This window comes from Coenobita brevimanus, chromosome 62, assembly GCF_032717465.1.
Source record: "Coenobita brevimanus isolate Jiangsu-jjx chromosome 62, ASM3271746v2, whole genome shotgun sequence".
Lineage (NCBI taxonomy): Eukaryota > Metazoa > Arthropoda > Malacostraca > Decapoda > Coenobitidae > Coenobita > Coenobita brevimanus.
In genome coordinates this window covers 26,504,230-26,530,212 of record NC_137015.1, presented here as the reverse complement: position 1 = coordinate 26,530,212, position 25,983 = coordinate 26,504,230, and the positions used below count along the sequence as shown (strand labels likewise).

The 25,983-nt window shown below is 40.3% G+C and overlaps 1 protein-coding gene across 1 annotated transcript; it reads right to left on the bottom strand.

Annotated features, from left to right (window-relative positions):
• Nucleotides 1-1,661: 1,661 nt before the first annotated feature.
• On the bottom strand, nucleotides 1,662-25,553 carry LOC145404080 (uncharacterized). The gene is made up of 3 exons (XM_080275686.1): nucleotides 25,443-25,553; nucleotides 2,916-2,993; nucleotides 1,662-2,335 (listed from the first exon to the last, which is right to left on the bottom strand). The coding sequence occupies exons 1-3, from the start codon at nucleotides 25,507-25,509 to the stop codon at nucleotides 2,175-2,177; spliced, it is 306 nt and encodes a 101-aa protein (XP_080131812.1). The 5' UTR covers nucleotides 25,510-25,553; the 3' UTR covers nucleotides 1,662-2,174.
• Nucleotides 25,554-25,983: the final 430 nt, after the last annotated feature.

Below are 25,983 nucleotides of genomic sequence, written 5' to 3'. Positions count from 1 at the left end.
ATGGAAAAAAAAAGAAAAAAAAAGAGACCCCTCAATGCCGGCTGATTTATTTTTCTTCTGGCTAAATGGGTTTAATACATCAATATAAGATCCCTGGCACTAATAGAGATAATCACTAAAGCCAGATGGTTGAATCGAGTCAGGTTGGTGCCATTCGACCCCTGAAATCTTCAACCCGCCCTATCCCGTCGACGTACGGGTATGTTGCAACATTTTGCATTTGCCAGTCCCGATGACGTACTGGTACGTCGTGCAATTGCAAGGTCCCTAATTTGCACAATTTTCATTTTTCGCGCGTGATTTTTTTGTACATATACACAGGACACCTTCCTCTATTCCTCTACAAGATGCCAAGCAGGTACAATGCCTTACACTGCATAACCTCCCCCCCCCATTGTCTAGGCAATTCACCTGTTACCAGTGACCTGGCCAATAAAGACATTCAGAGCCAGAGTGATTCCCTAATCGATGACAATGTGGAGGACAAAGTTTACATAGCATTAGAGGAAGAAACAGTTAGAAATGATGATCAGGTAATGTGGCAAAAGAAGGTCAGGAATGGTGATGAGTTAGTGAGTGAAACAATGCTTATAATGCCTATATTACTGTTTGAAAACCAATATACTCTCATACTACATATAAATTCCTACCAAATAAATAAATAAATACCGTTTATGAATGGTGTGGAATAGTTATCCTCCCATAGAACTCGTTTTCTTTGCAGCCAGCCTGATAGAAAACCCTGTAAGGTAAGGAGGTGCTCCTACCTGTATCGAGTATTTTAAACCTCAGGTGAGCGATTTCTCTATGAATTTTTGATGTTTCTCACCAAAAGCGGAGGTTTTAGCCAAAAAAAAAAAAAAATCCAAAAAATGCTCGGGACTAGGGGGTGTCGGAGGTGCGAAAGTGCTCGGGACGTGACGGGTTAAGGATACAGACAGACGAGAGTGGCAGTGAGCCTGTAAAGACTCATTCGTCTCCTGTGCTCCTAAATCAGTGTTGTAAGAGTAGCAGAGAAATGTCTGAAGTTAGTGATATACAATATTAACTTCCATTTTACTTCGGTTGCTTGCAAGGACTTCTCAGTGCTGCAGGACGTAGATCTACGTCACCAGTGTTTTTGAAGGGGACATAGGTCTACATCACCAGTGTTTTTGAAGGGGACTTAGATCTACGTCACCAGTGTTTTTGAAGGGGACTTAGATCTATGCCGTAAATGTGGTACGGGTTTAACTCTACCAGACAACATGAAAGGAGCAAGGGAGCTGTTGCTGTCTGGATATCTGTCTATAATACCAGTCAGTAATACCCACCACACCACACCACCACACAGGACAATACTACACCAGTCAGTAATACCCACACCACACCGCACCACCACACAAGACAATACCATACTAGTCAGTAATACCCACACCACACCACCACATGGGATAATACCACACCAGTCAATAATAGCCACGCCACACCACACCACCATACAGGATAACACCATACCAGTCAATAATACCCACACCACACCACCACACAGGACAATACCACACTAATCAATAATAGCCACACCACACCACCACACAGGATAATACCACACCAGTCAGTAATACCCGCAGCACACCACACCACACCACACAGGATAATGAAACATGGTATTTCACTCTCTGAACAATATATTTCGAGAGGGAGAGAGAGAGAGAGAGAGAGAGAGAGAGAGAGGCATTATCTTCTTTTTTTTTACTTTTTTATGTAATCCATATCACATCCAAGCAATTTTACTAAGCCGAAGAGGGAATTTTGGAACGAGGGGAGGGGGAAGATATAGCCCTCATTAACCACTTCAAATTGCTAGTCACGAAGAAGTGCTATGGGAGGGATGAAGAGCCATAGTATTATCATATTCTGCCACTGAGCTACGTGAAGTAAGGTGCACAAGGCCGAAAATCTAGGCCAAGCTAAGGTGAATGGACCATATTTGTCATTGTTTTTGTTGTTGATGAATCCTTGTTATTGCTTTTGTTGTTGTTTGTTTCTTGTTTTTTACTTTGTTGTTTTTGTAGTTGTTGTGGTTGTACTGTTGTTCTTGTTCTTGTTTATTTGTCATGCTTGTTGTTCTGTTATTATTGTTTTTGTTAGTGTTCTTGTCGTTCTTGTTGAGGATAATGGAGCCGAGTTATTGCTTATGACTGCCATACTGCGCGACGACCACTGGGGGCTTCACGATGACCTTTGCCACTACTCACACTGCCGATGTTGGGGTCACCTCGAGTCGTACTGGTCGTCTTCGTTGTCTTTGTGGTCGTGGTGGGTTCCCCGGACGAACTCTTCCTCATGTAGCAGTCTGTATAGCCAAGGTAAAGAGAATATGAGACGTAGGTTCACCGCCCCCGGCTCGCGCAGAGGCTTGTGACGTCAAGGAAAAATAAGTGACAGAAAATGGGACCGTGGAAGAAAACGAATATAATGGTAAACCAATATAAACTGGCGATTTCCAGATAATTTGGTAGGTGTTTGGAGTTTCTGTGCTCTCAACCAGTGATCTCTGTCAATATTTTCAGTTGTTTTTCTCATGATCAGCTACCTTACAGGCACCTGTGGTGTCGGATCTGTGTCTGTATGACCCTGTATATAATATTCCTATATTCTCAGAAAACAGACACTTCTTTCTTGAAGACATATTGTATAATATCTCAGAAGCATAGCATTAACTTTTTCATTGCTCTGCATGCAGTTTAGGATGCAAATAGAAGTAATCCATATAGGCCAAGGAGCTCATATCACAGGGCAGGTAGGAGAGTGACTGGCTTTACTACCGCCTGAGACGCTCAGTCTGGATTATCTGTGACGTCATGCGCAGACTGAGACACGTTTCAGCTCCCTAATTCCTCCCCCCCCGTGTGAAACTACCTTATATTCTTTACCTTGTGTAATGCAGTAACACGAGCCGTTTGGACGCGTGTAGCAGCAGGGATGGCCATCACATGAGGGCCTGCTCTCACCTGTTGTGGGTTAGGAAGTAAAAATAATAGTAGTAATGGTAATAGTGGTAGTGACAGTGATAATAGTAGTGATTATGATAGTAGTAATGATAATAATAGATGCCAGTAGTTGTGATGATAATAGCAGTAGTGATGAAAATAATACTAGCAGTAGCGATAATAAAAATAGCAGTAGTGATAATGATCATAGTAATAGTGACAATAATAGTAGCTGTGATAATAATAATAATAATAACAGTATGGGTAGTGATAATAATTGTAGTAGTTATAATGCTAGTAGTACTGATAATGATAAAAGTAGTAGTGATAATAATAATAGTAGTGATGATAATAGTAGTAGTAGTAATGATAATCATAACAGCAGTAGTGGTCATAATAGTAGTAGTGATAATAATGGTAGTAATTGTAGTAGTGATAATAATAGTAGAAGTGATAATAATAGCAGTAGTGATGATAATAGTAGTAGTGATGATAATAATAGTCGTAGTGATAATAATATTAGTAGTAGCAATGATAATAATAGTAGTGGTGATAATAATAGTAGTGATGATAATCGTAAGAGTGATAATGATAATAGCAGTAATGATCATAACAGTAGTGATATTGACAATATTAATAATGATAACAACAATAATTACAACAGTAGCGAGTGATACTAATAATAATGATGATAACAGTAGTAGCAGTGATAATAATAATAATGATGACAGCGATAATAACAGGCCTTTACGAAAGACGCATCCCCATCATGCGGTAAAGAATATATAGATATGTACTAATAGTTATGCCAATTTCATATATATTGTTACATAGCCTATGATTTCATCATCCTTTGTGTAATTTTAACGCACAGTATGCTGCATGTTTGATCACGAGCGTGTTCTGCCTCAGTCCCCCCCTTCTACCGTTATAGTAGAGTAAGTCGACATTTCTGTTATTCAGTGCGGGATTGTCTTCTCTTTGTCCCCATGGCTTCATTTGCGCGTCCTTATTACAAGTTGTATCAAGCTCTCCTGGCCCCTATATAATGAGCTCAGTCTCTGCATCATTGCCACTTAGATCTGCTCCTCATTTTGTTCACATCTCTGTCCTCCCCTGTACAGATATTATTATTGTGAGTGCTCAAGAAGTCTCCAACCATCTAGCAGCTGTGTGTAATTTGAGTATAACTGTTGTTGCATTTTTTCTTGTACTGTATAGCATAAGTTTAATTTGTAGGCCTAGTGAAGTTTTTGTAATTCGTGTGGGGTTCTTTATGTCAGTCATTTTTGATAATAGTTTGTATCTGTAATTATTTATCTGGCATTCACTGAGTATTATCTGGTATCTCATTTTATCAGGGCTGACTTAGATAAAATTTACTCTTGCTAATTTCGTGTTAATAGAGGCAATTGCAGTTAACCATATATTTAACCTGTTTTTTGCCATTACATTATCCTTATGAGTCCTGAATATTTTGTTGTTAATTTAAGCATTAAACTTTAACTTGTAATTTTACCTAACTCTTGTTTTGAACCTGGAACTTTACGGGACAGTAGTGACTCTTCGTATTCTCACTTAAAGTGTACATTATCTTTCTCTGTTCCGTAACAATATATATATATATATATATATATATATATATATATATATATATATATATATATATATATATCCATCCATCCATGGATGGATATAAAATATATATATATATATATATATATATATATATATATATATATATATATATATATATATATATATATATATATATATTAGGGTGGCACACAAATGTATGGTAAAAAATAAAAATCGGAATTTTCAAACGTACTTTAGTGAGAATGTGCGCATGGGTGAAAAAACGTTATATAAAAAATATCATTAAAATTCAAAAAAATTTAGAGGTCTCGCATCGACCATCTTTAGTGAACGTACTCCAGCCGTGGCCAGCAGAATATCTATGCAGTCATTGTGGGTTGTGACTCGGTAAGGGGCGGTTGTATACGTCTCCTCGGGCGTGTAGGTGTGCTTGTGTGTAGTGCTTTAGTCTAAAGAAACAGTTGCTAAAGAAAACGACTTAAAGTGCAAACTCCAGCAGTTGTGTAGATACTTTACTATACTTTCATTAAAGTTAAAGATTTCTTATCAGTTTTGATATTTTTCAAAATACCAGGCATTTTTGCCTTTTCTCATTGAAACATGCTGTACAAAGTCAAGTGGCTACTACAAATTAAAGACTAAAACAAAATTCGCTTTAAAAATGGGTAAGCTATCTGAGAAGCACATGTTCACTTAGCAACTTTTGTTAGTTAACTGACAGACTTTGAAACAGGAAGTCATGTATATCTGAACAGTGAATGCTCTCATCTGATTACTTATTACTGATAATTATGATTTAAAACTGATATAGGGCACTTACAACATTAATCATACTTCTTTGTTCTTTACAGAAATTATTCATAGGTGTAAGACTACATATATATATAGTGGTATACAATGGCTGTATCAAGAGCATTGCGCTCAGAAACTGAGTTTTGGCTACTAGGGCAACCAGTGGAATAATTGTTAGGGTCCAAACTCCCTTCGAATGGAGAAGTACTGAGAAATTTTCTTCATCATCACCGAGTTTTAAAGAAAGTAGAGAAAGAGGCAGCAAAAGAAGTTGTTGATAGAACGCTGGAGTTTTGGAGGCGTGCGCGAATCCCAACTATGGCGGCGACAAGTGCTATTCGGAAGTTGCTGGCCCTCCATAAGAAATGGTGGGATCTGCAGAAAGGAAAAAAAAGGAAGGGGCAAGCACAAGAAGCCAGAGAAAAGGACTTTAAGTTGGCAAATGACAATTTGTTTGATATAGCTTCTGGTGATGCTGAAAAAATGCTCATCGAGGAAGACAAGGAGTTTTTTATGTTGCAGCGACAGCCAGGTCGTCAGGGAAGTATGACTGGGATTGACAAGAAACTGGCTGATAGAGAGAAAAGGAAATCAGTCCGCGAAAATGAAAGCTGCCATCGATGGGAAAAAAATATAGAACGCAAACAAGACCACACCGCCACCGTGGAACTAGCCTCTTCTTCTTCTTCAACCTCTAGTCCAGACCATGTACCAGTCGATGAAAGAGATTGTGCACTTCCATCAGTTTCATGTTCATCTCCTGCTTCTAAAAAGCGTAGAACAGGATCACGGTCTGCTTCAGTCGTGTCACCTGAACTCGCAGCAGCGTTGGATAGAACAAAAGTGAGCAACCGGGACGCTACACATATTATTGTTGCCGCAGCGTCAAGTCTTGGCCACGATACAGAAAGCCTGGCAATTAGGCGGGAGTCAATCTGTCGTGCAAGAGTTAAGCATCGGGCTGCCGTTGCCCAAGAAATCCGCAAGTCATTTTGCCAGACACTCCTCTTTCTGCCCATTGGGACACAAAAATTGTACCAGACATAACTGGTGGGAAAGTGGAGAGAATCGCCATCATAGTCTCAGGAGATGGAGTCGAGAAACTTCTTGCTGTACCCAAGATTACTAGCGGCACCGGGAGAGCGCAAGCAGATGCAGTACTGGAGGCACTTCGTGATTGGGAAGTGGAAGATAGAATCGTGGCTCTGACATTTGACATGACAGCTTCTAATACCGGTAGTATTTCAGGAGCCTGTATACTCATTGAACAGGCACTTGAGAGACAACTCTTGAATCTCGCTTGTCGCCATCATATGCTGGAGCTTGTTGTGGAAAAAGCTTTTGTGGAGTGCCTGGGTCCAAGTGCAGGTGAGTAGTTTAGCAATGTTCTGACATTCATTTCTGTCATTTATCTCATTAATTGATCAATCTTTGTTTTTGTCTGTAAAATAATACCAAATAAAAGAACACCAACTCCTATATACGCGTCATTCAATCTTTATACCTATATAAGTAAGCACTAAGTATTCTATAATAATTTCTATTGCAGGTCCTGATCTTGCACTTTTCGTTAGATTCAAGGTACGATGGCCAAGCTTCAGCACTACTGTAGACGACTTGAAGGCTTTGGAGGAGAAGGATACCATCAAATCCTTACTTGAACAGCACAAAGAACTGTTGGCGAAGTTCAACCACTACCTCCTTGAAAGACAGCCACGTGATGACTATCGTGAGCTTCTGGAGCTGTCTATACTTACTCTGGGAGGTGTGCCACCACAGAGAATTCGTCTCCTTCGACCGGGAGCCCTCCATCGAGCCCGCTGGATGGCGAAGATAATTTACACGCTGAAGATATGGCTCATTCGAGAACAAGTGAAACTCACTACGAGGGAGAAAGTTGGTCTGAAGGATTTATTAATTTCACCCTTCTTCATTATGTTGCAGCCTGGTTCACTGCTCCCGAGGCTACTGCAGCCCCAGCAAATGATCTTCGCTTCTACCAGTCGCTAGTTGCCTACAGTGCAGTTGACAGGAAGCTGTCCAAGGCCGTTACTAATACCTGTGGTATCTATCTGAGCATCTCGTGGCCCTTGCACTCTTCAACTCTCACACACCAACTGATGACCTCCAAGAGATTGTGACAGCCATGACCGCATGTGATGAGGAAGATGGTGAGGAACCACTGAAGAAGGCACAGCTGGATCCCTTATCTGCCAAGGAGAAGCGGTTGGCAGACTTTGCTAGTCCGAGAAACACTCTACTGCTAGATCGACTGGGATGCGGTCGAGAGTTCTTGAATTTACCACCCAGGCAATGGCCCACCAATCCAAACTTTCTTCTGGGTCAGCGCCTAGCTAAATCTTTGGGTGTCACTAATGACCGGGCCGAGAGGGGGATAGCACTATTGCAAAACTACAATTTGCAGCTGACCAAAGATGAGACTAAGCGCCAATTCCTTTTCCAAGTGGTGGAGAAGCATCGAAAAGAGCACCTTAATAAGTAGGCGACAAAGAATCCCTTAGGCAAGGATGATACCCCCCCCTTTGAGGGGCTAATACATTTTAATAAAACGGGGGACCTACTGCCTGGTGAGCTAAATCTATAACATCGATGCGAGACCTCTAAATTTTATTCGATTGATCTTATATTTGGTACTTAAGGGCTTCTCAAACATCCTAACAGTATCACCAAAGAAGATAAAGAAACTCAAAAAAAAAAAAATTCTGTGCCACCCTAATATATATAATATATATATATATATATATATATATATACGGACGTAAACTAGGACTCGTACACTATCTTTAACCGTCCCCGCCCCGGAGGGGCTCGGAGATTGGTAGGCTAATGTTTTCGCTTGGTTTATCTGTCTGTTTGTTAACAACTTTACGTGAAAACTAGTGGTGCGGTTTTTGACTAAAATTACAGGGATGCTGGCTTATGACCTTCTGAACCCGTGATTAAATTTTGGACCAATTTGGGCCAAGGCCCAGGCTGTGGGTCCCCCCCCCCAAAAAAAAAAAAAAAATGTTTTTTCACCATAACTCCTTTCAAATTCGTCACATCGACATGAAACCAAAACCTAAAGGTGCATCTATCAAATTTGCATCCAATAGAATGCATCATTACATCAGGGGTGACACCCTCAGTTAGCACCAAATTTTATGTGACAGCTTTGACTAGATAATCCTGTTGTGTTTATACGTCAGCACTAAAATGACTGCCGGGCACGAGTTTGCTGTGCCTTGGCACCACTTCTTGTTCTTTAAGACGATGATCCAGCAAAGTAGTTTCCAAAATATATCTATTTACAGATTAGTTTCCTTGAATGGATATAGTTCGTAAAATATTTACACTGTGGAAATTTCATATATATATATATATATATATATATATATATATATAAGGACGTAAACCAGAGCTTATACTCTTTCTATAAGACATGATGAGAATCCAGCAAGAAGTTTCCAAATACTAACATTAGGAAGCGCTTGGAGAGCGCATACCTTTGCCAATACCATTGCCATTAAAAAAGGATCCGGATCCGGATTAGTGGATATAGGATCCGGATCCTCCCCCAAATTTAATCAGTTCGTTTTTGATCCATGGCCCATCTTTCCATAAAATTTCATTGAAATTCATTGCGAACTTTTGGAGATATTGTGCGGGATACTCTGGATCCGGATCTGCTCCAAAATTTAACATTTCTTCCTTGGCCCATGGCCAACCATTCCACAAAATTTAATCAAAATCCGTTCATAACTTTTTGAGTAATCCAGCTAACAGACAGACAGACACTTAAATCAACCAACCAACATGGGGTAAAACATGACCTCCTTGGCTGAAGTAACAAGACAGATTCTTCCTCAGATGGTCATAGCTCGTGAAGTACAGACAATATGGCAATATTACCTATATGGGCATCAACTATGACACATACTGTACTCTATCTTTCTGTGTGATAGGAAGCCAATCCACGTGGTAGTTTATGAGATACAGCCAGAGTCTCTTGTGCCCCGCACCCTTGGCCTCGCCCACTCACCCATTGGCCTGAGTAGGAGTTCTGGGAGGTGAGGAAAGCCAGTCTTGCTGTGCCAGCGTCTGGTAAACATGTCAGGCGCTCTCACTAATCGGTACAACGAAACTTTTACTTAACTCCTTAACTGCAATTATATCTTTTCCATTTAACTAGAAAAGATGTATTCTAGTAAAGGATGTTGGAAAAAAGTACCAAGGAACGTAATCGGGCTGAAAGGTTTGTAAAGTAACGAAAGTTCCCTCAATGAAGATAAAGAGGTATACATTCTACAAAGAACTTAGTGTTTTGACTTTTTTCCTTATATTTGGTATCTACACACACACACACACACACACACACACACACACACACACACACACAAACTTTTCCCTCTATAAGACTTCAATGACTTCACGTGTACAGAATCAAATTTCTTACACAGCACTGTTGGTGTAAATAATTATTAGCCAACATGCCTTTAGATTTTCGTTAGGGAGACAACACCCACGTATTCTCTCTTTTGTCATAAATATTGAGGAAAAGCAAACTTGGCTGTAAATCAGGTGGGCTATATTTAATTTCTAATATTATCCTGACTTATCTCGCATTACTACTGTCCCCACCGATTGAAAAGTGGGGGAGGGGACATTTCCCTCCTTCCCCCCTTTGGATGACGCCCATGTGTCCATTATAGGAAAATACAAATACATATACTGTAATCGTTTTGCTGTAGTCCAAAGACAGTATTACGATTAGACAGGTGGAATACAGTTCATATAAGCTACTGTACTGAGTAGGCGAAGCCAGTGACATTTCGTTTTCCTACTTCTGTATTCGATCCCACTAATTTTAAGGAAATTAATAAAGGAAATAAATAAGGAAAATTACACTATGGTAATGATACCGTGGTAACTTACCAAACGTGACAGATACCTGACGTAATATGTTTAACAGTAACAGCGGCACAGCTACGACGTATTATTGCCAAGCTCCGAACTCTCTTGGCGCCAAAACTAAGCTGCAGTCTTGGGAGGAGGTGGGATAGTTCTTCTCAAACTGATTTTGATTCAGGTAGCAAATTTTAGTGCTTCCTTTGTCATACAGAAATGACTTCAAAGTAAAAGTATATAATGTGATACTATTTTGTGGTAAAGCTCGTTATTTTATCAATGTACCAGTCGATGAAAGAGATTGTGCGCTTCCATCAGTTTCATGTTCATCTCCTGCTTCTAAAAAGCGTAGAACAGGATCACGGTCTGCTTCAGTCGTGTCACCTGAACTCGCAGCAGCGTTGGATAGAACAAAAGTGAGCAACCGGGACGCTACACATATTATTGTTGCCGCAGCGTCAAGTCTTGGCCACGATACAGAAAGCCTGGCAATTAGGCGGGAGTCAATCTGTCGTGCAAGAGTTAAGCATCGGGCTGCCGTTGCCCAAGAAATCCGCAAGTCATTTTGCCAGACACTCCTCTTTCTGCCCATTGGGACACAAAAATTGTACCAGACATAACTGGTGGGAAAGTGGAGAGAATCGCCATCATAGTCTCAGGAGATGGAGTCGAGAAACTTCTTGCTGTACCCAAGATTACTAGCGGCACCGGGAGAGCGCAAGCAGATGCAGTACTGGAGGCACTTCGTGATTGGGAAGTGGAAGATAGAATCGTGGCTCTGACATTTGACATGACAGCTTCTAATACCGGTAGTATTTCAGGAGCCTGTATACTCATTGAACAGGCACTTGAGAGACAACTCTTGAATCTCGCTTGTCGCCATCATATGCTGGAGCTTGTTGTGGAAAAAGCTTTTGTGGAGTGCCTGGGTCCAAGTGCAGGTGAGTAGTTTAGCAATGTTCTGACATTCATTTCTGTCATTTATCTCATTAATTGATCAATCTTTGTTTTTGTCTGTAAAATAATACCAAATAAAAGAACACCAACTCCTATATACGCGTCATTCAATCTTTATACCTATATAAGTAAGCACTAAGTATTCTATAATAATTTCTATTGCAGGTCCTGATATTGCACTTTTCGTTAGATTCAAGGTACGATGGCCAAGCTTCAGCACTACTGTAGACGACTTGAAGGCTTTGGAGGAGAAGGATACCATCAAATCCTTACTTGAACAGCACAAAGAACTGTTGGCGAAGTTCAACCACTACCTCCTTGAAAGACTGCCACGTGATGACTATCGTGAGCTTCTGGAGCTGTCTATACTTACTCTGGGAGGTGTGCCACCACAGAGAATTCGTCTCCTTCGACCGGGAGCCCTCCATCGAGCCCGCTGGATGGCGAAGATAATTTACACGCTGAAGATATGGCTCATTCGAGAACAAGTGAAACTCACTACGAGGGAGAAAGTTGGTCTGAAGGATTTATTAATTTCACCCTTCTTCATTATGTTGCAGCCTGGTTCACTGCTCCCGAGGCTACTGCAGCCCCAGCAAATGATCTTCGCTTCTACCAGTCGCTAGTTGCCTACAGTGCAGTTGACAGGAAGCTGTCCAAGGCCGTTACTAATACCTGTGGTATCTATCTGAGCATCTCGTGGCCCTTGCACTCTTCAACTCTCACACACCAACTGATGACCTCCAAGAGATTGTGACAGCCATGACCGCATGTGATGAGGAAGATGGTGAGGAACCACTGAAGAAGGCACAGCTGGATCCCTTATCTGCCAAGGAGAAGCGGTTGGCAGACTTTGCTAGTCCGAGAAGCACTCTACTGCTAGATCGACTGGGATGCGGTCGAGAGTTCTTGAATTTACCACCCAGGCAATGGCCCACCAATCCAAACTTTCTTCTGGGTCAGCGCCTAGCTAAATCTTTGGGTGTCACTAATGACCGGGCCGAGAGGGGGATAGCACTATTGCAAAACTACAATTTGCAGAGATTGACAAGATGGAGTCTACTTCTTCAGGAGTATTGATTAGACATACAACATGTCAAGGGGAAAGAAAATGTTATTGCAGATTGCTTATCTAGACTTTAGACAGATTGTTTTAGAGTAATAAGAAATTTCCTTTGTAAATTTCTTTTTTCTTTGTGGGGAGGTGTTACATAGCCTATGATTTCATCATCCTTTGTTTAATTTTAACGCACAGTATGCTGCATGTTTGATCACGAGCGTGTTCTGCCTCAGTCCCCCCCTTCTACCGTTATAGTAGAGTAAGTCGACATTTCTGTTATTCAGTGCGGGATTGTCTTCTCTTTGTCCCCATGGCTTCATTTGCGCGTCCTTATTACAAGTTGTATCAAGCTCTCCTGGCCCCTATATAATGAGCTCAGTCTCTGCATCATTGCCACTTAGATCTGCTCCTCATTTTGTTCACATCTCTGTCCTCCCCATTACAGATATTATTATTGTGAGTGCTCAAGAAGTCTCCAACCATCTAGCAGCTGTGTGTAATTTGAGTATAACTGTTGTTGCATTTTTTCTTGTACTGTATAGCATAAGTTTAATTTGTAGGCCTAGTGAAGTTTTTGTAAGTCGTGTGGGGTTCTTTATGTCAGTCATTTTTGATAATAGTTTGTATCTGTAATTATTTATCTGGCATTCACTGAGTATTATCTGGTATCTCATTTTATCAGGGCTGACTTAGATAAAATTTACTCTTGCTAATTTCGTGTTAATAGAGGCAATTGCAGTTAACCATATATTTAACCTGTTTTTTGCCATTACATTATCCTTATGAGTCCTGAATGTTCTGTTGTTAATTTAAGCATTAAACTTTAACTTGTAATTTTACCTAACTCTTTTGTTTTGAACCTGGAACTTTACGGGACAGTAGTGACTCTTCGTATTCTCACTTAAAGTGTACATTATCTTTCTCTGTTCCGTAACATAAATTTGGCGACCTCATATCAGGATATTCAGGATATTATCATAAGGATATTGTTTGATATTTTGTGACTGTGATATATTCATGATGGCTACTATTTCTACACTTGATGAAGCCAAAGATTTTTTGTCAAATGTGCAAACAGTGTGTGATATAGAAAAAAAAACAAAGAATGAACTTAAGCTTGTTGCTCAACAATTGGGAATTGCAGTTCACTCTCATCATTCTAAGGATCAAATTGTTGGCATGATTAATAAAAGCTTGTTTAATGTAACTCCTCCAAATGAGCAAACGCAGATTGAATTAGCTAAGTTACAGCTAGCTCTGCAGGAGGCTAAGGCTAAGGAGGCGGAGTCTCGTGTTAAGGAAGCAAATGCTCGTATTGAAGAGGCACAGGTACAGGCTCAGGCACAAATTGAACTTGCCAGGATTCAGGCAGACCATGAGTATCGCATGAAACAAGGTGGAACTGGATCATCTAGCTCTGATGATTTTGATGTGGCTAAAAATGTTAAACTTGTCCCTCCTTTTAATGAATCTGATTTAACAAAGTATTTTCAGTTGTTTGAGAGGGTAGCTACAGGTTTTAATTGGCCTAAGGAGTATTGGCCAGTACTCCTTCAAACTGTTCTCACCGGTAAAGCTCAAGTAACTTATGCATCTTTGCCTCAGGATCAGTCTGATAATTATGATGTAGTTAAGAGCTTGATTCTTAAGGCCTATGAGCTTGTTCCTGAAGGCTATAGAGTAAAATTTAGGACAACTTACAAGCAAGATAAGCAATCCCATGTTGAGTATGCAAAAATCAAAGAAGATTTGTTAGAGCAGTGGTTAAATTCTAAGAATGTGGATTCTGATTTTGACAAATTTAAGCAGATGATTTTGCTGGAGGACTTCAAAAGGTGTATTTATAAAGATGTAAGCCTATATCTTGATGAGAAAAGAATAGATAATTTGTCTGATGCTGCAGTTTTAGCTGATGAGTATGTTCTCACTCACAAGAGATATTCTAGAGAAAAAGGGAAAGCTGAGAGTAAGTACGTTGCCTCTACTCAGAGTACAGGTAACAGGAAAGAGAATAAAGATGATGTTTCTCAGGAAGTAAATACCAGCTTCACCTCTAGATTTCAGAAAAGTAAATGTACTTATTGTAGTAAGCTTGGTCATACTACGGAGAGATGTTTCAGGAGACAGCGTGATGTGAACAAAAAGGAGTCTTTAAATATTCAGTCAATTGGTCTAGTGTCCACTCTTGAGAGTTCCCAGAATTCTTTAACTGAGTTAACTGAACCTGCTTTGAGGGGTAACTTAAATTCTCATGATGGAGCTCCTCTTTTGAGCAGTAACGTGGGTGACACTCTCAAGAGTTCATGTGCTAATTTCCTGTCTGATGGTTTTGTCAGTCCTCTGGACAGTAATGACAGGAAATCAGTTCAAATATATCGTGATACAGGTGCTTGCCAATCCCTTATGCTGACCAGTGTTCTAGGCTCTAATTTTAATTCCTCTGATGAAACTGTAATCTTACAAGGTGTAGGGAATAATTACTTCTCTGTTCCTCTGTGCAGAGTGAATTTAGAGTCTGGTTTTGTTAATGGTTCTGTTATGGTTGGGTTGGTTGAGACACTCCCAATGTCAGGTGTAACTTTCTTACTTGGAAATGATATTGGTGGAAGTCAAGTGTGTCCAGCTCCTCAGTTGTCTAGTGAGCCAGTGGCTGTGTCCCGGGATTGTGATGTCCCTGATGTGTTCCCTGCATGTGCTGTCACTAGGGGTAAGTCTAAAGTTACTGGTGACTTAGAGGATAATGATGATGATGATGTTATCCTAGCTGACACTTTTCTTGATAATTTGGACCACTCACCAGATGAGGCAGTACCCCGTAGTGTTGATAATTTGTCTCGTCAAGAGTTGGTTGAGTTGCAGGTTGCTGACCCTGAGTTGAAAGGTCTAGCTAACTCTGCTTACAGTGAAGAAGAGTCAGCCGGTGCTTCTACTTGTTATTATGTAAAGTCAGGAGTACTTATGAGGAAGTGGAGACCCCCAACAGCATCAGCCGACTGTGAATGGGAGGTTGTACATCAAGTTGTCATCCCTCGTGTTTGTAGGCAGGATATCATTCGAGTGGCTCATGATTCCAGTTTGGCAGGACACCTTGGAGTGAGGAAGACTGTGGCACGCATTTTGAAACACTTCTACTGGCCAGGTATCTTCAGGGATGTTTCCTGGTATTGTAAGTCTTGTCACACCTGTCAAGTTGTGGGAAAGTGTAATCAGACCGAAAAGGTTGCACCTCTAGTTCCCATTCCTCCTTTTGAGGCGCCTTTCACCCGTGTGTTGGTGGATATTGTGGGCCCTCTTCCTAAGACTTCTTCAGGATTTTCTTATGTGTTGACCATGATTGATATGGCTACTCGTTATCCTGAAGCCATTCCACTTAGAAACATCTCAGCAAAGAACGTGGTTAAGGAAATGCTAGGGTTCTTCACAAAGTTTGGTCTGCCCAAGGAGGTACAGTCAGACCGAGGAAGTAATTTCATGTCAAATGTTTTCAAGCAGTCTCTGAAAGAGTTGGGCATCTCCCAGATCACGTCTTCAGCTTACCATCCCCAGACCCAAGGAGCGTTGGAGAGATATCATCAAACACTCAAATCGATGCTCAAGAAATACTGTTTGGAACATCAGAAAGACTGGGATAAAGGTCTTCCATTCGTTGTGTTTCCTGCAAGAGAATCTCCAAATGAATCACTGGGCTTCTCACCTTTTGAACTACTGTTTGGCCATGAAGTAAGAGGACCCCTTAAGCTACTCAAGGAATGCTGGCTGTCGGAGGAAGATGACGTCAACCTGCGGAGTATGTGATGAATTTCAAAGAACGGCTGTCCACTGCTTTACAGCTGGCGAGAGAGAATTTAGGAGCTGCTCAGGAGAAGATGAAGACTTGGTATGATAAGAAGTCCAGGTTACGCCACTTTCAGCCAGGAGATCAGGTTTTGATTCTGCTACCAGTTCATGGGCAACCTCTTCAAGCCAAGTTTAGTGGCCCTTATTTCGTGGAGAAGAAACTCAGTGATGTCAACTATGTCATCGCCACACCAGATCGTAGAAAGAGCAAGCAACTATGTCACATCAACATGCTAAAGTTATATCACAGGCGGGACGAAAATAATCCAGTCTGCACTGTAGCTGTTCCACCCGAGTCTGCAAGTGAAGCTCTCCCATGCAGTATGAGCCTGAGTGATAGTTTGGGGAAGAATCCTGATATCATGAATGATCTCCAGACTAAGCTTTCTCATCTACCACCCAAGGAAAGGCAGGAGTTTTCGGCATTACTGCAGGAGTACCCGCAAGTGTTCCGTGCCACTCCAGGAAGAACCACTGTGTTGATGCATGATGTCGATGTTGAAGACGCAAAGCCAATTAAATTGCCTCCTTACCGTGTGAACCCAGTGAAAGTTCCTCTCATCCAGAAGGAGCTTGGCTACCTGTTGGACCACAAGATGATTGAGCCCTGTCAGAGCGAGTGGAGTTCTCCTGTCACTCTAGTCCCTAAGCCAGGTGGGTCACAGAGGCTTTGCATCGACTACAGACGTGTTAATCAGATAACCAAAACAGACACTTACCCTCTCCCTCGTGTGGAAGATTGCATAGACAAGATCGGAAAGGCTAGGTACATAAGTAAGTTTGATTTGTTAAAGGGATACTGGCAAGTACCTATGACTGAACGTGCTAGGGAGATCTCATGTTTTGTAACACTAGGAAAGGCTTTTGCATGTTCTGTAATGCCGTATGGTATGAAGAATGCACCAGCCACATTTCAGAAGCTCATGAATGTTGTAACAGAGGGTTTGGCAGGGTGTGTTGTTTATATTGATGATGTATTAATCTTCAGTGACAATTGGAAAGATCACCTATGCCATGTCAGTAAATTTCTTGACCGTTTAGTTCATGCTAATCTTGTAGCTAATTTATCAAAGTGTGAGTTTGGTCAAGCTAAAGTTCAGTACCTTGGGTATGTAATTGGTGATGGACATGTTGCACCACCAGGAGCTAAGGTTCAGGTTATAAGTGATCTTCCCAGACCTAAAAGTAGGAAAGAGCTACAAAGATTTTTGGGAATGGTAGGTTATTACAGGAGATTTGTTCTTAACTTTTCTATTCTTGTATCACCACTTACAGACCTACTGAAAAAGGGAGTTGAATTTGTCTGGACCGATAACTGTGAATCCTCTTTCAACAAACTTAAAGCTATTCTATTAAGTCAGCCAGTGCTTGCCAATCCAAATTTTGCTAAGCCTTTTAAGATGGCTGTTGATGCAAGTGATACAGGAGCTGGGGCTGTTTTGCTGCAAGAGGATGATCAGGGTATTGAACACCCTGTATCTTATTACAGTAAGAAGTTCACTCCACCTCAAAAGAACTACTCAACTATTGAGAAAGAGCTTTTGGCCTTGATTTTGGGTTTACAGCATTTTTCATTTTATTTGTGTTCTGGTTTTGACCCCATAGTCATTTATACCGATCATAACCCACTGAAATTCCTTAGTAAGTTTAAAGATAAAAATCAGAGATTGACAAGATGGAGTCTACTTCTTCAGGAGTATTGATTAGACATACAACATGTCAAGGGGAAAGAAAATGTTATTGCAGATTGCTTATCTAGACTTTAGACAGATTGTTTTAGAGTAATAAGAAATTTCCTTTGTAAATTTCTTTTTTCTTTGTGGGGAGGTGTTACATAGCCTATGATTTCATCATCCTTTGTTTAATTTTAACGCACAGTATGCTGCATGTTTGATCACGAGCGTGTTCTGCCTCAGTCCCCCCCTTCTACCGTTATAGTAGAGTAAGTCGACATTTCTGTTATTCAGTGCGGGATTGTCTTCTCTTTGTCCCCATGGCTTCATTTGCGCGTCCTTATTACAAGTTGTATCAAGCTCTCCTGGCCCCTATATAATGAGCTCAGTCTCTGCATCATTGCCACTTAGATCTGCTCCTCATTTTGTTCACATCTCTGTCCTCCCCATTACAGATATTATTATTGTGAGTGCTCAAGAAGTCTCCAACCATCTAGCAGCTGTGTGTAATTTGAGTATAACTGTTGTTGCATTTTTTCTTGTACTGTATAGCATAAGTTTAATTTGTAGGCCTAGTGAAGTTTTTGTAAGTCGTGTGGGGTTCTTTATGTCAGTCATTTTTGATAATAGTTTGTATCTGTAATTATTTATCTGGCATTCACTGAGTATTATCTGGTATCTCATTTTATCAGGGCTGACTTAGATAAAATTTACTCTTGCTAATTTCGTGTTAATAGAGGCAATTGCAGTTAACCATATATTTAACCTGTTTTTTGCCATTACATTATCCTTATGAGTCCTGAATATTTTGTTGTTAATTTAAGCATTAAACTTTAACTTGTAATTTTACCTAACTCTTTTGTTTTGAACCTGGAACTTTACGGGACAGTAGTGACTCTTCGTTCTCACTTAAAGTGTACATTATCTTTCTCTGTTCCGTAACAATATATATATATATATATATATATATATATATATATATATATATATATATATATATATACATCCATCCATGGATGGATATATATATCCATATGGATATAATATATATATATATATATATATATATATATATATATATATATATTAGGGTGGCACACAAATGTATGGTAAAAAATAAAAATCGGAATTTTCAAACGTACTTTAGTGAGAATGTGCGCATGGGTGAAAAAACGTTATATAAAAAATATCATTAAAATTCAAAAAAATTTAGAGGTCTCGCATCGACCATCTTTAGTGAACGTACTCCAGCCGTGGCCAGCAGAATATCTATGCAGTCATTGTGGGTTGTGACTCGGTAAGGGGCGGTTGTATACGTCTCCTCGGGCGTGTAGGTGTGCTTGTGTGTAGTGCTTTAGTCTAAAGAAACAGTTGCTAAAGAAAACGACTTAAAGTGCAAACTCCAGCAGTTGTGTAGATACTTTACTATACTTTCATTAAAGTTAAAGATTTCTTATCAGTTTTGATATTTTTCAAAATACCAGGCATTTTTGCCTTTTCTCATTGAAACATGCTGTACAAAGTCAAGTGGCTACTACAAATTAAAGACTAAAACAAAATTCGCTTTAAAAATGGGTAAGCTATCTGAGAAGCACATGTTCACTTAGCAACTTTTGTTAATTAACTGACAGACTTTGAAACAGGAAGTCATGTATATCTGAACAGTGAATGCTCTCATCTGATTACTTATTACTGATAATTATGATTTAAAACTGATATAGGGCACTTACAACATTAATCATACTTCTTTGTTCTTTACAGAAATTATTCATAGGTGTAAGACTACATATATATATAGTGGTATACAATGGCTGTATCAAGAGCATTGCGCTCAGAAACTGAGTTTTGGCTACTAGGGCAACCAGTGGAATAATTGTTAGGGTCCAAACTCCCTTCGAATGGAGAAGTACTGAGAAATTTTCTTCATCATCACCGAGTTTTAAAGAAAGTAGAGAAAGGGGCAGCAAAAGAAGTTGTCGATAGAACGCTGGAGTTTTGGAGGCGTGCGCAAATCCCAACTATGGCGGCGACAAGTGCTATTCGGAAGTTGCTGGCCCTCCATAAGAAATGGTGGGATCTGCAGAAAGGAAAAAAAAGGAAGGGGCAAGCACAAGAAGCCAGAGAAAAGGACTTTAAGTTGGCAAATGACAATTTGTTTGATATAGCTTCTGGTGATGCTGAAAAAATGCTCATCGAGGAAGACAAGGAGTTTCTTATGTTGCAGCGACAGCCAGGTCGTCAGGGAAGTATGACTGGGATTGACAAGAAACTGGCTGATAGAGAGAAAAGGAAATCAGTCCGCGAAAATGAAAGCTGCCATCGATGGGAAAAAAAATATAGAACGCAAACAAGACCACACCGCCACCGTGGAACTAGCCTCTTCTTCTTCTTCAACCTCTAGTCCAGACCATGTACCAGTCGATGAAAGAGATTGTGCGCTTCCATCAGTTTCATGTTCATCTCCTGCTTCTAAAAAGCGTAGAACAGGATCACGGTCTGCTTCAGTCGTGTCACCTGAACTCGCAGCAGCGTTGGATAGAACAAAAGTGAGCAACCGGGACGCTACACATATTATTGTTGCCGCAGCGTCAAGTCTTGGCCACGATACAGAAAGCCTGGCAATTAGGCGGGAGTCAATCTGTCGTGCAAGAGTTAAGCATCGGGCTGCCGTTGCCCAAGAAATCCGCAAGTCATTTTGCCAGACACTCCTCTTTCTGCCCATTGGGACACAAAAATTGTACCAGACATAACTGGTGGGAAAGTGGAGAGAATCGCCATCATAGTCTCAGGAGATGGAGTCGAGAAACTTCTTGCTGTACCCAAGATTACTAGCGGCACCGGGAGAGCGCAAGCAGATGCAGTACTGGAGGCACTTCGTGATTGGGAAGTGGAAGATAGAATCGTGGCTCTGACATTTGACATGACAGCTTCTAATACCGGTAGTATTTCAGGAGCCTGTATACTCATTGAACAGGCACTTGAGAGACAACTCTTGAATCTCGCTTGTCGCCATCATATGCTGGAGCTTGTTGTGGAAAAAGCTTTTGTGGAGTGCCTGGGTCCAAGTGCAGGTGAGTAGTTTAGCAATGTTCTGACATTCATTTCTGTCATTTATCTCATTAATTGATCAATCTTTGTTTTTGTCTGTAAAATAATACCAAATAAAAGAACACCAACTCCTATATACACGTCATTCAATCTTTATACCTATATAAGTAAGCACTAAGTATTCTATAATAATTTCTATTGCAGGTCCTGATATTGCACTTTTCGTTAGATTCAAGGTACGATGGCCAAGCTTCAGCACTACTGTAGACGACTTGAAGGCTTTGGAGGAGAAGGATACCATCAAATCCTTACTTGAACAGCACAAAGAACTGTTGGCGAAGTTCAACCACTACCTCCTTGAAAGACAGCCACGTGATGACTATCGTGAGCTTCTGGAGCTGTCTATACTTACTCTGGGAGGTGTGCCACCACAGAGAATTCGTCTCCTTCGACCGGGAGCCCTCCATCGAGCCTGCTGGATGGCGAAGATAATTTACACGCTGAAGATATGGCTCATTCGAGAACAAGTGAAACTCACTACGAGGGAGAAAGTTGGTCTGAAGGATTTATTAATTTCACCCTTCTTCATTATGTTGCAGCCTGGTTCACTGCTCCCGAGGCTACTGCAGCCCCAGCAAATGATCTTCGCTTCTACCAGTCGCTAGTTGCCTACAGTGCAGTTGACAGGAAGCTGTCCAAGGCCGTTACTAATACCTGTGGTATCTATCTGAGCATCTCGTGGCCCTTGCACTCTTCAACTCTCACACACCAACTGATGACCTCCAAGAGATTGTGACAGCCATGACCGCATGTGATGAGGAAGATGGTGAGGAACCACTGAAGAAGGCACAGCTGGATCCCTTATCTGCCAAGGAGAAGCGGTTGGCAGACTTTGCTAGTCCGAGAAACACTCTACTGCTAGATCGACTGGGATGCGGTCGAGAGTTCTTGAATTTACCACCCAGGCAATGGCCCACCAATCCAAACTTTCTTCTGGGTCAGCGCCTAGCTAAATCTTTGGGTGTCACTAATGACCGGGCCGAGAGGGGGATAGCACTATTGCAAAACTACAATTTGCAGCTGACCAAAGATGAGACTAAGCGCCAATTCCTTTTCCAAGTGGTGGAGAAGCATCGAAAAGAGCACCTTAATAAGTAGGCGACAAAGAATCCCTTAGGCAAGGATGATACCCCCCCCTTTGAGGGGCTAATACATTTTAATAAAACGGGGGACCTACTGCCTGGTGAGCTAAATCTATAACATCGATGCGAGACCTCTAAATTTTATTCGATTGATCTTATATTTGGTACTTAAGGGCTTCTCAAACATCCTAACTGTATCACCAAAGAAGATAAAGAAACTCAAAAAAAAAAAATTTCTGTGCCACCCTAATATATATATATATATATATATATATATATATATATATATATATATATATATATATGTATATATATATATATATATATATATATATATATATATATATATATATATATATACGGACGTAAACTAGGACTCGTACACTATCTTTAACCGTCCCCGCCCCGGAGGGGCTCGGAGATTGGTAGGCTAATGTTTTCACTTGGTTTATCTGTCTGTTTGTTAACAACTTTACGTGAAAACTAGTGGTGCGGTTTTTGACTAAAATTACAGGGATGCTGGCTTATGACCTTCTGAGCCCGTGATTAAATTTTGGACCAATTTGGGCCAAGGCCCAGGCTGTGGGTCCCCCCCCCCAAAAAAAAAAAAAAAAATGTTTTTTCACCATAACTCCTTTCAAATTCGTCACATCGACATGAAACCAAAACCTAAAGGTGCATCTATCAAATTTGCATCCAATAGAATGCATCATTACATCAGGGGTGACACCCTCAGTTAGCACCAAATTTTATGTGACAGCTTTGACTAGATAATCCTGTTGTGTTTATACGTCAGCACTAAAATGACTGCCGGGCACGAGTTTGCTGTGCCTTGGCACCACTTCTTGTTCTTTAAGACGATGATCCAGCAAAGTAGTTTCCAAAATATATCTATTTACAGATTAGTTTCCTTGAATGGATATAGTTCGTAAAATATTTACACTGTGGAAATTTCATATATATATATATATATATATATATATATATATATATATATATATATATATATAAGGACGTAAACCAGAGCTTATACTCTTTCTATAAGACATGATGAGAATCCAGCAAGAAGTTTCCAAATACTAACATTAGGAAGCGCTTGGAGAGCGCATACCTTTGCCAATACCATTGCCATTAAAAAAGGATCCGGATCCGGATTAGTGGATATAGGATCCGGATCCTCCCCAAATTTAATCAGTTCGTTTTTGATCCATGGCCCATCTTTCCATAAAATTTCATTGAAATTCATTGCGAACTTTTGGAGATATTGTGCGGGATACTCTGGATCCGGATCTGCTCCAAAATTTAACATTTCTTCCTTGGCCCATGGCCAACCATTCCACAAAATTTAATCAAAATCCGTTCATAACTTTTTGAGTAATCCAGCTAACAGACAGACAGACACTTAAATCAACCAACCAACATGGGGTAAAACATGACCTCCTTGGCTGAAGTAACAAGACAGATTCTTCCTCAGATGGTCATAGCTCGTGAAGTACAGACAATATGGCAATATTACCTATATGGGCATCAACTATGACACATACTGTACTCTATCTTTCTGTGTGATAGGAAGCCAATCCACGTGGTAGTTTATGAGATACAGCCAGAGTCTCTTGTGCCCCGCACCCTTGGCCTCGCCCACTCACCCATTGGCCTGAGTAGGAGTTCTGGGAGGTGAGGAAAGCCAGTCTTGCTGTGCCAGCGTCTGGTAAACATGTCAGGCGCTCTCACTAATCGGTACAACGAAACTTTTACTTAACTCCTTAACTGCAATTATATCTTTTCCATTTAACTAGAAAAGATGTATTCTAGTAAAGGATGTTGGAAAAAAGTACCAAGGAACGTAATCGGGCTGAAAGGTTTGTAAAGTAACGAAAGTTCCCTCAATGAAGATAAAGAGGTATACATTCTACAAAGAACTTAGTGTTTTGACGTTTTTCCTTATATTTGGTATCTACACACACACACACACACACACACACACACACACACACACACACACACACACAAACTTTTCCCTCTATAAGACTTCAATGACTTCACGTGTACAGAATCAAATTTCTTACACAGCACTGTTGGTGTAAATAATTATTAGCCAACATGCCTTTAGATTTTCGTTAGGGAGACAACACCCACGTATTCTCTCTTTTGTCATAAATATTGAGGAAAAGCAAACTTGGCTGTAAATCAGGTGGGCTATATTTAATTTCTAATATTATCCTGACTTATCTCGCATTACTACTGTCCCCACCGATTGAAAAGTGGGGGAGGGGACATTTCCCTCCTTCCCCCCTTTGGATGACGCCCATGTGTCCATTATAGGAAAATACAAATACATATACTGTAATCGTTTTGCTGTAGTCCAAAGACAGTATTACGATTAGACAGGTGGAATACAGTTCATATAAGCTACTGTACTGAGTAGGCGAAGCCAGTGACATTTCGTTTTCCTACTTCTGTATTCGATCCCACTAATTTTAAGGAAATTAATAAAGGAAATAAATAAGTAAAATTACACTATGGTAATGATACTGTGGTAACTTACCAAACGTGACAGATACCTGACGTAATATGTTTAACAGTAACAGCGGCACAGCTACGACGTATTATTGCCAAGCTCCGAACTCTCTTGGCGCCAAAACTAAGCTGCAGTCTTGGGAGGAGGTGGGATAGTTCTTCTCAAACTGATTTTGATTCAGGTAGCAAATTTTAGTGCTTCCTTTGTCAAACAGAAATGAATTCGAAGTAAAAGTAAATAATGTGATACTATTTCGTGGTAAGGCTCGTTATTTTGTCAATAAAAAGAATAATTATCTCAGCCAATCAGCAACGGGTAGAGCTGGACGAGGGTGGGTCATTGGTAGGGGGCGGGGCAAAAGAGACTGGCTAACGTTACTCGTATAGTAGTAGTAGTAGTAATAATAATAAGTGAAAAATACCGCGAAACAACCAAATGTAAGAAAAATGACACTGACAAAAAAAGGAAATAAATGTGCGTCTGTGTGTGTGTGTGTGTGTGTGTGTGTGTGTGAACAAACAATATTATACATATTATTTTTAGTGGCATAGCAGGCTTCGTAACACCTCTGCTTTAGTGATGTATTATTATTATGATTATGATGATTATTATTATTATTATTATTATTATTATTATTATTTTTGCATAAAATATCTCTGCATTATTCAGCGTTATTTATATTGTTTAATATTGGAAACAGGTTGCACCAATGCAAGAACATATCAATGTGCAATGATCAGAATAAACCGCTGAGGAAAATGGACAAAGAAATCTGTTTAAAATTCCATATCGACATACGGTGCTTTGCATCTATAAGACACGAGAGGATATCGATGTGCGGAGGGAATAAATCGCTAGTGAAGAGCTATAACGAAATTTCAAAAGGCACTTAACATCACGAATCTCAAAAAGAAAAAAAATCATAAATCACCGTACCTGAACTCAGAGCAGGAAGAACAGCCAGTAAAATGCAGAGCAGAGCTAAAGAAGCCATGGCGTTCATCCACCTCGGTGTCAGGGTCCACAGTCCACACTGACTTCCCTCAGTACACCCACCACACTTGTGGCGGCTGGCCCAGCAGCCACAAGTGTGGTAAGGGGGCGGAGCTAGTGACGTCATAATAGCTAACCAATCAGGACACAGATGGGACTGTCATATATTGCTATATAAAGAATTACTGTTATTATTTATCTGGTGTTAATAAAAGTATCAGCAGTAAAGCAGAAATTCTTCTCCTTTATTAATTTTTACCAAGTGCTTAGTCTGCTAATAAACCTTAACAATTCCCCAGGAAAAAAATCATTTTCAAAATGTGTTACTACAGAGCTCAGTGGGGGTGAAGACACTTCTCTTTAGACACACCGATATATTACCCCTTTATATTGAAAATTATGTATATTACGAAGATGCAGCAGTTTGTGCCTCACTTGGACCCTATTAACGTATGAGAAGAGAAGTGTGTGTGTGTGTGCGTGT